We start from the raw sequence: 13,873 nt of genomic DNA, 5'->3' as shown, positions 1-13,873 counted from the left end.
TCAGACAGTAGTAGAGGAGGGCAGATAAACGTTAGAACGCAGATAAACTGTCAGACATTAGTAGAGGAGCACAGATAAACATTAGAACGCAGATAAAGTCAGACATTAGTAGAGGAGCACAGATAAAGATTAGAATGCAGATAAACAGTCAGACATTAGTAGAGGAGCACAGATAAAGATTAGAACACAGATAAACAGTCAGACAGTAGTAGAGGAGCACAGATAAAGATTAGAACGCAGATAAAGAGTCAGACAGTAGTAGAGGAGCACAGACAAAGATTAGAACACAGATAAACAGTCAGACAGTAGTAGAGGAGCACAGATCCACATTACTATCAGCAGATCTGATGATTATTTTCTGTTCTGTCAGTTAAATGTCTGAAAAATGCCCAAAATATGGAACATTCTCAAAGAAATCTGGTCCTATAGAAGTCTGTGAAACCACAGTAACTGAATATAATAAAATATAAAATCTGGAATATTTTAAATGAAGTGTGCAGTGATATAAAAATAAATTAAACCAGTTCTAACACTGGGAATATTTAGAATAAACTCTGATGCTAAAGCTGTCTGTTTAATTAAATCTGATTAAGTGTTAAACAAATTATTCAAATTTTTTTAAAATCTAAACTTCTCAGTGCAAATATGATGCTTAAAAAATAAAAGAAAATAAAAGAAAATATTTTTAAAAACTCTTACAGAAATATTCATGTCACAAAATTTGAAAAATCTAAATCCTTCAAAAACAAATAAACACTAAAAAATAAAAAAGCTAAAGAAATGAATTCCTTCAGAGATCAGCATCTTTTTCTACTTTTAAAAATTCATCAAAACCAAGTGTTTTCTATAAAACACGTTTGTTAAAAAAAATAAATAAATAAAAATAAATATATATCTTAACTTCTCGGTGCAACTGTGACACTCAAAATGTAAAAAAATCAAAATTTAAAAATAATTCTAGAAATATTATTATAATGTCAAAAACATTAGAAATGAAAATGCTTCCAAAATAAATTAAATAGAAAAAAATGAAATGTTAAAATAAAAAATAAATATATCTAAACTCCTCAGTGCAACTGTGATGTTCAAAATAAAAATTTAAACTAAAAAAAAATATTTAAAAACTCTTCTAAAAAATATTAATGGAATGTCGAACATTATTTGAAATTAAAATGCTCCTAAAAATAATGAAACAGTAAAAAATTTTAAAAAGCTAAATAAATGAACTTTTTGACATCTTTTTGTTCTACATTTAAAAATTCACTAAAAATCAAGTCTTTACTCTAAAACTCATTTGTTAAAAATATCTTCCTCAGTGCAAATGCGATCCTCAAAATGCCCAAAAAATTAAATAAAAATTAAAATATTGGAAAAAAAACCTCATCTATAAATATTCATAAAATGTCAGAAATATAGAAAATTTAAATGCTTCCTACATTTAAAAATTCACCAAAAATTAAGCGTTAAAACAAAACAAATAAAAAAAAAAAAAATCTGAACTCTTTGGTTCAAATGCGACACTCAAAATGAACCACAAAAAAAAGTATTATTTAAAAATATAAAAAAAATAAACTCATCTATAAATATTCATAAAATGTCAAAGATATGAAATACTAAAATGCTTCAAAAATAATTCAATAGTAAAAAGAAAAAGCTAAAGATATGAACTCCTTCAGGGATCAACATCTTTTTGTTTTACATTTAAAAATTCACCAAAAATCAAGTGTTTGCTCTAAAATAAATTTGTTGAAAAATAAAAATAAAAGATTCTGAATTCCTCGGTCAAATGTGACACTTAAAATAAAAAAAATTTAAAAATAAAAATATTGAAAAAAAACAGAATCTATATTCATTAAAATGTCAAAAAATATCAAATATTTAAATGCTTCCTAAGTTTAAAATTTTGAAATAAAAAATCAAAGATTTTGATTTTTTTGGTGCAATTTTGATGCTCAAAATGTAAAAAAAAAAAAAAAAAAATGCAAATAAAAAAACAAAAACATTGAAAAATATTAACTCATCCATAAATATTCATAAAATGTCAAAAAATATTAAAAACTAAAATGCTTCCTACATTAAAAAAGTTAAGTGTTAAAGCAAAAATAAATTTAAAAATTTTGAACTCCTTGGTGCAAATGTGACACTCAAATGTAAAAATATAAAATAATTTTAAAAATACTCAAAAAAATAAACTCATTGGAAATATTCATAAAATGAAAGTAAATAAATGTTAAAAAATCTTAGTATAATATTAAAAAAGTTAAAATAAATTCTTTCTGAGATTTTAATGAAAAAGAAGAAAACGTGAATTAAAGTCGGTTTAGTTTCATTTCTGGACGTTAAATCATCAGATGAAATATATCAGAAAGTTTAAGGTTCAGATTATTTAAAGAGAAATTATTTTTATTTATATAATTATAATTTCACACAAACAACGAGCCTCAGAGTCTTCTGGTCAACAGTTGAATGGATTAATTAAATCTATTCTTCTTTAAATAAAATTAAGTTTTTAGTTAAATTTAAGGATCCTTTCACAATAAAAGCTGCTTGTGATTCTGGTCACGCTAACAGAGACTTTAATTAACTCTTCCTGCTGATCCGAGGTTCTGAGGAGAACCAGGAGCTGCTCTGAGAGGATTCCTGGATCTGAGGTTCTAAGGAGAACCACGAGGTTTCATCACCTGGAGTCGAGTCGGTCGGACTGCAGGATGAAAGCTTCCAGAGAGGAGCTGCTGAGGACCAGGGGGACGGAGATCCTGGACGGGTTCTGGTTCAGGTTCATGGAGATCAGAGTGACAGATCCACGGCTGTAGCTGCACACAGGAAGTGGAACCACATTATTTACAAACATCATCTGATTCACATGAAGACAAACACAAGAAAACCTGAACTAATCAGCTCACAGCTGAGTTTTACTTTTATTTATGATTTAAACTTTATTTAACCAGGAAAAGCTTCGTTTAGATGAAAAATCTCAGAATTCTACAAGTTATTGACACAGAAACTGATTAAATAAAGTTAAAATTAAGAGTTGAAGTGTTAAAGTTTCAGAAGAATATAGATAAATAGATCAGAAGTGAGTCAACCATCAACACAAACATTTTTAAACAAATATAGAAGAAAACTTGTTGAGTCATTTTTGTGTTTTAATGTGGAAATTCTGCCTTTAATGTGGTGATTTCAACTCTTTGTGTGGTAATTTTGTTTTGTGATGATTTTGCATCTTTATTGTTTATTATTTGATGGATGGATGATGGATGGATGATGTCTGGATGGATGGATGGATGGATGGACGGACGGATGGATGGATGATGGATGGATGGATGGATGGACGGATGGATGATGGATGGATGATGGATGGATGATGGATGGATGATGGATGGATGGATGGACGGATGTATGGATGGACGGATGTATGGATGGACGGATGTATGGATGGATGGACGGATGGATGATGGATGGATGGATGGATGATGGATGATTCGACTGACTAGTGGTTTCATGGTTCTAGAGGGTTCCTGGTTTTAATGGTTTCCTGGTTCTGGATGGGTTCTGCTGGTTCCATGGTTCTGGATGGGTTCTGCTGAAGTTCTTACCTCTTCTCATTGCTGCAGTGCAGATACGTTCTCACTCTTTTGCTCCGAGCAGAACCAGATCGTTTCCGGACCTTCAGAACCTCCGGACCGACCAGCCTCTTGTAGAGCAGCGACAGCCAGTAATCCTGGAAGAACAGAAGGTTCTGGTCAGGGTTCTGCTCAGGGTTCTGCTCAGTCAGACGTTCTCCTGGAGGTCAGCTCTTACAGGTAAAGGGTCCAGGTTCTCGTCCAGCAGGTGGTAGCTCCCAGAACCCACCAGAACCTGCCTCATCACCACATCCAGACCCAGAGTGGCTCCCAGACCCAGTTTATCCAGCCACCTGCATCAGGAGAACATCTGTCAGAACATCTGTGAGGTTCTAGAGGGAACGTCCACCAGGTTATTTAAACACAGTCAGAACATCTGTGAGGTTCTAGAGGGAACGTCCACCAGGTTATTTAAACAGCCAGAACATCTGTGAGGTTCTAGAGGGAACGTCCACCAGGTTATTTAAACACAGTCAGAACATCTGTCAGGTTCTAGAGGGAACGTCCACCAGGTTATTTAAACAGCCAGAACATCTGTGAGGTTCTAGAGGGAACGTCCACCAGGTTATTTAAACACAGTCAGAACATCTGTGAGGTTCTAGAGGGAACGTCCACCAGGTTATTTAAACACAGCTAGAACATCTCAGGTTCTAGAGCAGTGGTTCTTAACCTTGTTGGAGGTACTGAACCCCACCAGTTTCATATGCACATTCACCAAACATTTCTTTATTGAAAAATAAAATTTGATTTTTTTCAAATTCAAGACATAGTTATATGTTTTACTGGTGCACAAAATGAACCCTGCATTAACATCACTTGTGTTCTTGTATTCCCCATCTCCATGCAGCTTAAGGAAGTGTTCCTTTAGTTTTGCCGGTGCTAGACTAGAATTGCTTAACTTGGCATTGCAAATCATGCAGATAGGACGCTGACTCCCATCACATTCCGTTATACATGTGAATCCATGTTGTACATATTCGTCCGACCACTTTCTTTTTTTGCTCAACATAGTTAGTATGGATTAAAATATTAAGAAAGAAATCACACGACATACTATCACGACAGTCACAAGTCAACTACTGAGGGCACCAAATTCCCTGCAGCACAGATTGGCCAAGCAATGTAGCGTGATCACCTGCAGCCAGTGATGGCCAAGCAGGGCGTGTCATCAAGAATCATATGAGTCGGGTGTGTCTCTTGACCTCCGTCGAACCCCTGAGACTGACTCACAGAACCCCTAGGGTTCGATCGAACCCAGGTTAAGAACCACTGTTCCAGACGGAACGTCCACCAGGTTATTTAAACACAGTCAGAACATCTGTCAGGTTCTAGAGGTCCATCAGGTCAGTTATTTAGACTAAAGACATTAAAATCAGTAAATTTGTTTTTTTGTGGTTCTGAGGTTGCTTTATACGTAAAACTTCCAGATTGTTTACAAACATGTTAGATAAAAAACAGATGAAATGTTCAGATTGTGACGCCTGGAGTCTATAAAATAGATGTTTGCATCTTTTTGCAGTAATTTCATGTGTTTTTGTGGTGATTTTTTCAACAGTTACGTCTTTATGAAGAAATTTTGCATCTCTGTATGTTGATATTGCATCTTTTTGTGGTAATTTCTGGGTCTTTTTGCATTTTTTTGTTTGTTTTTGTGGTTATATTGCATCTTTCATTTGTAATTTTGTGTTTTTGATGGGGTTTTTCATCTTTTTCTGATGATTTTGCATTCTTCTGTAGTGATTTTGTGTTTTTGTTGTAGTTTTTCATCGTTTTTGTGGAGATTTGTTTTTCTTTTGTGATTTTGCATCTTTATGTGGTAATTCTATGTTTTTGTGATGAATTTTATCCTTTTGCAGTAATTTTGTATATATTTGTGGTAAATTGAACCTCTCTGGTGAGTTATGTCTTAATGAAGAAATTTTTAGTTCTAGAGTAGACCTACAACTGGACAACTGTGGGTATGTTTACTCTAGAACTTTCTCCAGTTGTCAGTAGGTCTACTCTAGAACTTTCTCCAGTTGCCGGTAGGTCTACTCTAGAACTTTCTCCAGATGTCGGAAGGTCTACTCTAGAACTTTCTCCAGTTGTCGGTAGGTCTACTCTAGAACTTTCTCCAGTTGTCGGTAGGTCTACTCTAGAACTTTCTCCAGTAGTCAGTAGGTCTACTCTAGAACTTTCTCCAGTAGTCAGTAGGTCTGCTCGAGAACTTTCTCCAGTTGTAGGTAGGTCTACTCTAGAACTTTCTACAGTTGTCGGTAGGTCTACTCTAGAACTTTCTACAGTTGTCGGTAGGTCTACTCTAGAACTTTCTACAGCTGTCGGTAGGACGACTCTCGAACTTTAACCAGTTGTCGGTAGGTCTACTGTAGAACTTTCTCCAGTAGTCAGTAGGTCTGCTCGAGAACTTTCTCCAGTTGTAGGTAGGTCTACTCTAGAACTTTCTCCAGTTGTCAGTAGGTCTACTCTAGAACTTTCTCCAGTTGTCAGTAGGTCTACTCTAGAACTTTCTCCAGTTGTCGGTAGGTCTACTCTAGAACTTTCTCCAGTTGTCGGTAGGTCTACTCTAGAACTTTCTCCAGTTGTCGGTAGGTCTACTCTAGAACTTTCTCCAGATGTCGGAAGGTCTACTCTAGAACTTTCTCCAGTTGTCGGTAGGTCTACTCTAGAACTTTCTCCAGTTGTAGGTAGGTCTACTCTAGAACTTTCTACAGCTGTCGGTAGGTCTACTCTAGAACTTTCTACAGATGTCGGTAGGTCTACTCTAGAACTTTCTCCAGTAGTCAGTAGGTCTGCTCGAGAACTTTCTCCAGTTGTAGGTAGGTCTACAGTAGAACTTTCTCCAGTTGTCAGTAGGTCTACTCTAGAACTTTCTCCAGTTGTCGGTAGGTCTACTCTAGAACTTTCTCCAGTTGTCGGTAGGTCTACTCTAGAACTTTCTCCAGATGTCGGAAGGTCTACTCTAGAACTTTCTCCAGTTGTCGGTAGGTCTACTCTAGAACTTTCTCCAGTTGTCGGTAGGTCTACTCTAGAACTTTCTCCAGTAGTCAGTAGGTCTACTCTAGAACTTTCTCCAGTAGTCAGTAGGTCTGCTCGAGAACTTTCTCCAGTTGTAGGTAGGTCTACTCTAGAACTTTCTCCAGTTGTCGGTAGGTCTACTCTAGAACTTTCTCCAGTTGTCGGTAGGTCTACTCTAGAACTTTCTCCAGTTGTCGGTAGGTCTACTCTAGAACTTTCTCCAGATGTCGGAAGGTCTACTCTAGAACTTTCTCCAGTTGTCGGGAGGTCTACTCTAGAACTTTCTCCAGTTGTCGGTAGGTCTACTCTAGAACTTTCTCCAGTAGTCAGTAAGTCTACTCTAGAACTTTCTCCAGTAGTCAGTAGGTCTGCTCGAGAACTTTATCCAGTTGTCGGTAGGTCTACTCTAGAACTTTCTCCAGATGTCGGAAGGTCTACTCTAGAACTTTCTCCAGTTGTCGGTAGGTCTACTCTAGAACTTTCTCCAGTTGTAGGTAGGTCTACTCTAGAACTTTCTACAGCTGTCGGTAGGTCTACTCTAGAACTTTCTACAGATGTCGGTAGGTCTACTCTAGAACTTTCTCCAGTAGTCAGTAGGTCTGCTCGAGAACTTTCTCCAGTTGTAGGTAGGTCTACTCTAGAACTTTCTCCAGTTGTCAGTAGGTCTACTCTAGAACTTTCTCCAGTTGTCGGTAGGTCTACTCTAGAACTTTCTCCAGTTGTCGGTAGGTCTACTCTAGAACTTTCTCCAGATGTCGGAAGGTCTACTCTAGAACTTTCTCCAGTTGTCGGTAGGTCTACTCTAGAACTTTCTCCAGTTGTCGGTAGGTCTACTCTAGAACTTTCTCCAGTAGTCAGTAGGTCTACTCTAGAACTTTCTCCAGTAGTCAGTAGGTCTGCTCGAGAACTTTCTCCAGTTGTAGGTAGGTCTACTCTAGAACTTTCTCCAGTTGTCGGTAGGTCTACTCTAGAACTTTCTCCAGTTGTCGGTAGGTCTACTCTAGAACTTTCTCCAGTTGTCGGTAGGTCTACTCTAGAACTTTCTCCAGATGTCGGAAGGTCTACTCTAGAACTTTCTCCAGTTGTCGGGAGGTCTACTCTAGAACTTTCTCCAGTTGTCGGTAGGTCTACTCTAGAACTTTCTCCAGTAGTCAGTAAGTCTACTCTAGAACTTTCTCCAGTAGTCAGTAGGTCTGCTCGAGAACTTTATCCAGTTGTAGGTAGGTCTACTCTAGAACTTTCTCCAGTTGTCGGTAGGTCTACTCTAGAACTTTCTACAGTTGTCGGTAGGTCTACTCTAGAACTTTCTACAGTTGTCGGTAGGTCTACTCTAGAACTTTCTACAGCTGTCGGTAGGTCTACTCTAGAACTTTCTACAGATGTCGGTAGGTCTACTCTAGAACTTTCTCCAGTTGTCGGTAGGTCTACTCTAGAACTTTCTACAGATGTCGGTAGGTCTACTCTAGAACTTTCTCCAGTTGTTGGTAGGACGACTCTAGAACTTTCTCCAGTTGTAGGTAGGTCTACTCTAGAACTTTCTCCAGGGGACGTTCTCCTCTATGGACTTCAAGGACCTGGAACTCTTGAAATATTCCCAGTCTGAAGGTAGAACTATGATCATTGATAAAGTTACTGGAGATGAAGAACCAGATGTTTTGAGGAGGTCAGGAAGGAACTTCAGTCTATTTGGTTGATATTTTTGTGCTGAATTTGAGCTTTTGTCACAATTTCACCTGTATTATGGTAGTTTTGATCCTTTTCATGGTAAACTTGGTCATTTTTGTTTTGATTTTCCATGTTTTTGTTGGCATATTTGAATCTTTCAGTATAATTTTGTCTCATTTTGGGGTAATTTTGCAAGCTTTTTGTGCCAAATTTGAGTTTTGTCACAATTTCACCTGTTTAGTGGTAGTTTTGATACTTGTAATGGTAATTTTTTTTAGTGGTAATTTTGATACTTTTAGTGGTAATTTTGGACCTTTTTGTGGTGATTTTGCATGTTTTTCCTGGCATATTTGAACTTTTCAAGGTAGTTTTGGCTCTTTTAGGGGTGATTTTGTGTCTTTTTGTGGTCATTTTGGCCTTTTTTTGCGGTAATTTTGCATGTTTTTGGGGGCCAAATTTGAGCTTTTGTTACAATTCCACCTGTTTTATGGTGATTTTGGTACTTTTAGTAGTAGTTTGGATACTTTTAGTGATAATTTTGGTAATTTTAGTGGTGATTTTGCATGTGTCTGCTGACATATTTGAATCTTTCAGGGTAGTTTTGGTGTTTTTTTTGGGTGATTTTGTGTCTTTTGTGGTTATTGTGGCTGTTGTAAAGTTACTGGAGATGAAGAATCAGGAGGTTCTAACAGATCTGATAGATTTTTTTAACTTAAATACTGAACCATCTCAGCATTACTTCATTCTGACTCACATGAATCCGGCTACGAAGGTGTCCGACAGCCCTACAGCTCCTCCTCCATACGCTGAACTCGTCTCTCCGAGCCAAATCGGCTTCGTCGGAGACAAAAGCTTCACTTTCTGGAGCAGAGAAACAAACAGGATGCTGCTGAGAAATCTGAACTTGTTAAATTAAACCCTGAAGGTCCAGCGTGGTGTTACCTCCATCACTTCGTTGGTCTTTGAGGTCAGAGTGTCCAGAATCTCCGGATCCAGGAAGTCTTCCAGAGACGTGTCTCTGCCGTTCACATAGTAACTAAAAACAGCATCAGAGTTCATGAGTTTATAGAGAAAAGTTCACAGCTTTAATAGAAAGATAAAGTCTCCAACAGAAACTGAACTAGGCATCCCTCAGGGCTCTGCTGTAGGTCCTCCTGACTTTACATTCATTTACTTTACAAACCAACAGCTGATAGTTTATTTGCAGAAGAAGTAATTTAACTGACATCTGGACAATAAACTAAATCACATGACAAAGATAAAAATATACTGAAAATATGGACCAGTGTTGTAACTGACAGGAAATATTCTGGCTTAAAAAGAATCAAACAGTCACTTCTTAAAATAATTCTCTAATAAACTCATTTCATCTTTTTAACAACATTTCTTTTTGCCAAAAGGTCGAAACATAATCAGTTTGAAACTGAGAAAGTAAATGTTTTAGTGAACATCAAATTTTCTCTGTTTAATTAAGAAATTATATTGAATAAAAATCACAGAAATATGCATTAATTTACATGTTACCTGTTAAAAACAACAAGATAAAACTCTAAAAAATGTCTGCATTTAAAATCTGTACTTTTACAAAAAAAAATGCTATTTTAAAATATGTGATTGTAAAAGAAATAATTTCTATTGTATCTAAATCAGGAACAAAATGTAATATTTACTGTTATTTGAAAGAAAAATAATGTAAATTAATATTTACAGAATGGTAAATATGTTCTTTTAAAACTGTTTTGTTAAAATACAGATAACAAAAAAATCACAGAAAAAATTAGAAATTTGGATTTTAACTGTAAAAACTAAAAATTCAAAAGAATTAAAATTAAAATAAATACAAAAAACAGGCTAAAATTGTAAATAATATTCACATTTAAAATTTGTATTTTCACAAAAAAAATGTATATTAAAATGTGACTGTGTACTATTGCTGTTTTTATTGAATTTAAATAAGCAAAAATACTGAAATATTTTAATTATTTGAAAGAAAAACTATGAATATTAAGGATTTAGAAAATGGTAAAGGATTTTTGTAAACGGTTGTTTGACAGTAAATAAGTTTAAGTATTAATTTATCAGTAAAATAAACAAAGAGGTAAAAACTGTAAATAATGTTCACATAATAATAAATAATAATTAGTTCTTTCACAATGTGTGATCATAAAATTAAACTTTTACTAGATTTAAATCAGTTTAAAATCTGAATATTTTGAAAATATTTTCACAGTTTTAACAGTTTTGAACACAACAGTATTTGACTATTTTTGGACCATAAAATATCGTTTAATCAGTTTATAATCTGATATAATAATATCATTTTTTTCTGCCACTGTTTTTACCAGATATTTAGTTGTTTTTTTTTTACTAATTATGTTTCCAGTGCAGCTTTCTTCAGCTTCACATTCTGGGTTTCTGGAATTTTCCAGATTAATCCTCAAATATTTTTTAGAAAATAAAAGTTCAGAAAATCTTCTTTTAGTTCGTTTCTGATTGTGGTTTGAACAGATCAGAGCAGAAACTTTTCTCCTGTGTGTTTGTGTGAATATTGTGTCATGTATGAAGCGTGTGGATTTGAACACGTGAGCTCACTGGTGCCAGGTGACGGCGTCCACGGCTTCGGCTCCGGTCTGCAGGAAGCTTCAGGAGGAAATAATCAGTCATCAGTTGTCCATTAGCCGCGTTAGCTTAGCATCATGAGACTCTAAGTGAGTTACATCAGCTGATCCTCATCAGAAGCTCTAAGAAGCTCTCACCCCCCCAGGATGTCGGTCCGGTGGTCCCTCGGCTGGCCCACGTCGGGTCCAAATAGCCCGGCGTCCCGGTAGAACCCGGACCGTGACATCAGCTCCCGGAGCCGGAGGAAGTCCAGACCCAGCTGGTGCCCGTCCACTCGGATCCCGGCCTTCTTCTCAAAGCTGTTCGGCTCTGGAGACACAAAAACTCTGCTTCAGTCCGAGTCACCACAGCAGAGGAACCAGACAGGAAGTAGAAGAAGAAGAAACCAGAAACCACAGAGTTCAGACGGACTGAAGCTCCACTGAAACCAGAACCAGAAGATCCTCGATGAGTTTCAGAAGCTCTGACGTCCGTTAAAAACACAAAGTTCCTCAAATTCACTTTAGTTCCACATTCAGCTGCAAAACCAGAGCAGAAGAACATTTAAAGAACCTTTAAGTCACCAACAGATCCAGCAGTAAAACCTTTAAATAACCTTAAAATCACAAAACAAAAACAGCCAAAACAAGACAAAAAATGACCCAAAAAAAGGTTATAAAATGATTCAGATCAGGTATCTAGAACTGAATCATCTAGAATTTTACATTATGATCAAAACAACTTGTCCAGATCTGGATGTTATGAAATTAAAAAAATATCTTTTTACTCATTTTTACAAAATATTTTTTGACATTTTCTTTAGTTTTTGTATTTGATTCAGATTTTAACTGAATTTTAAAAATATTTTTGCAGGATTTTTATGTTTTAGAAAGAGAAATTATCCACATTTTATTTTACTTTCTAATCATTATAATGTTATTTTATGTTTTCACACGTTTCTGAATATTTTGCAGCTACTGACATTTAAAAAAACATTCCTGGGATGTTTTATTGATGAATCTGTTTTCATGTTGACGCTTGTTTTTCTGATTCTGGTTGTTTGTGGTTCTGGTTCTACTGGTACCGTTCCCGAGCTCCCAGTTCATCCGGTACCGTCTGGACTGGCAGTACTTGATGAGAGTTTCTGCATTGCTGCTGTTCCACACGTTCTCTGAAGTTCTGAGCAAAGCGTTCAAACCGAAGATCAGATTGAAGCCGCAGCAGCTGCTGAAGGAGTTCAGGAGGTCCACCGTCACCTCTGGAGGAGAAAAAGTAGGAAACCTGGTAGGATACACCTGAAATACACCTGATAGAATCTACCACCGTCACCTCTGGAGAGAACAGCCAGTTTCTGGTAGTAAACCTGTTAAGATACACCTGTAATCTACCTATAATTTACCTGTGATTTACCTGTGATCCTCCACCTGTAACTCACCTGTAATCTACCTATAATTTACCTGTAATTTACCTATTATCTATCTGTGATCCTCCACCTGTAACTCACCTGTAATCTGCCTGTAATCTACCTGTAATTTACCTGTGATCCTCCACCTGTAACTCACCTGTAATCTACCTATAATTTACCTGTAATCTACCTGTGATCCCCCACCTGTAACTCACCTGTAATCTACCTGTAATCCACCTATAATCTACCTGTGATCCCCCACCTGTAACTCACCTGTAATCTACCTATAATTTACCTGTAATTTACCTGTAATTTACCTATTATCTATCTGTGATCCTCCACCTGTAACTCACCTGTAATCTACCTGTAATCTACCTGTAATTTAGCTGTGATCCTCCACCTGTAACTCACCTGTAATCTACCTGTAATCTACCTGTGATCCTCCACCTGTAACTCACCTGTAATCTACCTATAATTTACCTGTAATCTACCTGTGATCCCCCACCTGTAACTCACTTGTAATCTACCTGTAATCCACCTATAATCTACCTGTGATCCCCCACCTGTAACTCACCTGTAATCTACCTGTAATCCACCTATGATCTACCTGTGATCCCCCACCTGTAACTCACCTGTAATCTACCTGTAATCCACCTATAATCTACCTGTGATCCCCCACCTGTAACTCACCTGTAATCTACCTGTAATCCACCTATGATCTACCTGTGATCCCCCACCTGTAACTCACCTGTAATCTACCTGTAATCTACCTATAATTTACCTATAATCTACCTGTGATCCTTCACCTGTAACTCACCTGTAATCTACCTGTAATCTACCTATAATTTACCTGTAATTTCCCTATAATCTACCTGTGATCCTCCACCTGTAACTCACCTGTAATCTACCTGTAATCTACCTATAATTTACCTGTAATTTCCCTATAATCTACCTGTGATCCTCCACCTGTAACTCACCTGTAAGCTGCCTGTAATGTAGCTATAATTTACCTGTAATTTCCCTATAATCTACCTGTGATCCTCCACCTGTAACTCACCTGTAATCTGCCTGTAATCTAGCTATAATTTACCTGTAATTTACCTATAATTTACCTGTAATTTACCTATAATCTATCTGTGATCCTCCAACTGTAACTCACCTGTAATCTACCTGTAATCTACCTATAATTTACCTGTAATTTCCCTATAATCTACCTGTGATCCTCCACCTGTAACTCACCTGTAAGCTGCCTGTAATGTAGCTATAATTTACCTGTAATTTCCCTATAATCTACCTGTGATCCTCCACCTGTAACTCACCTGTAATCTGCCTGTAATCTAGCTATAATTTACCTGTAATTTACCTATAATTTACCTGTAATTTACCTATAATCTATCTGTGATCCTCCACCTGTAACTCACCTGTAATCTACCTGTAATCTACCTATAATTTACCTGTAATTTCCCTATAATCTACCTGTGATCCTCCACCTGTAACTCACCTGTAATCTGCCTGTAATCTAGCTATAATTTACCTGTAATTTACCTATAATTTACCTGTAATTTAC

General features: G+C 36.5%; 1 protein-coding gene across 10 annotated transcripts in view; it reads right to left on the bottom strand.

Moving 5' to 3' along the window:
• Positions 1 to 13,873, bottom strand: part of hpse (heparanase) — a 33,589-nt gene that overhangs the window by 16,425 nt on the left and 3,291 nt on the right. For all 10 annotated transcript variants that reach the window (XM_055004071.1, XM_055004065.1, XM_055004068.1 and 7 more), the window contains 8 exons: positions 11,986 to 12,159; positions 11,060 to 11,231; positions 10,896 to 10,943; positions 9,246 to 9,339; positions 9,058 to 9,164; positions 3,802 to 3,916; positions 3,597 to 3,721; positions 2,682 to 2,813 (listed from right to left, as the gene is read on the bottom strand). In XM_055004071.1, coding sequence (XP_054860046.1) covers positions 2,682 to 2,813; positions 3,597 to 3,721; positions 3,802 to 3,916; positions 9,058 to 9,164; positions 9,246 to 9,339; positions 10,896 to 10,943; positions 11,060 to 11,231; positions 11,986 to 12,159 — 967 coding nt within the window. The remainder of the gene's footprint in view (positions 1 to 2,681; positions 2,814 to 3,596; positions 3,722 to 3,801; positions 3,917 to 9,057; positions 9,165 to 9,245; positions 9,340 to 10,895; positions 10,944 to 11,059; positions 11,232 to 11,985; positions 12,160 to 13,873) is intronic.

Source organism: Amphiprion ocellaris, chromosome 17 (genome assembly GCF_022539595.1).
Source record: "Amphiprion ocellaris isolate individual 3 ecotype Okinawa chromosome 17, ASM2253959v1, whole genome shotgun sequence".
NCBI lineage: Eukaryota > Metazoa > Chordata > Actinopteri > Pomacentridae > Amphiprion > Amphiprion ocellaris.
Note: the sequence above shows the minus strand (reverse complement) of the source record. Positions and strands in the feature narration are given on the sequence as shown.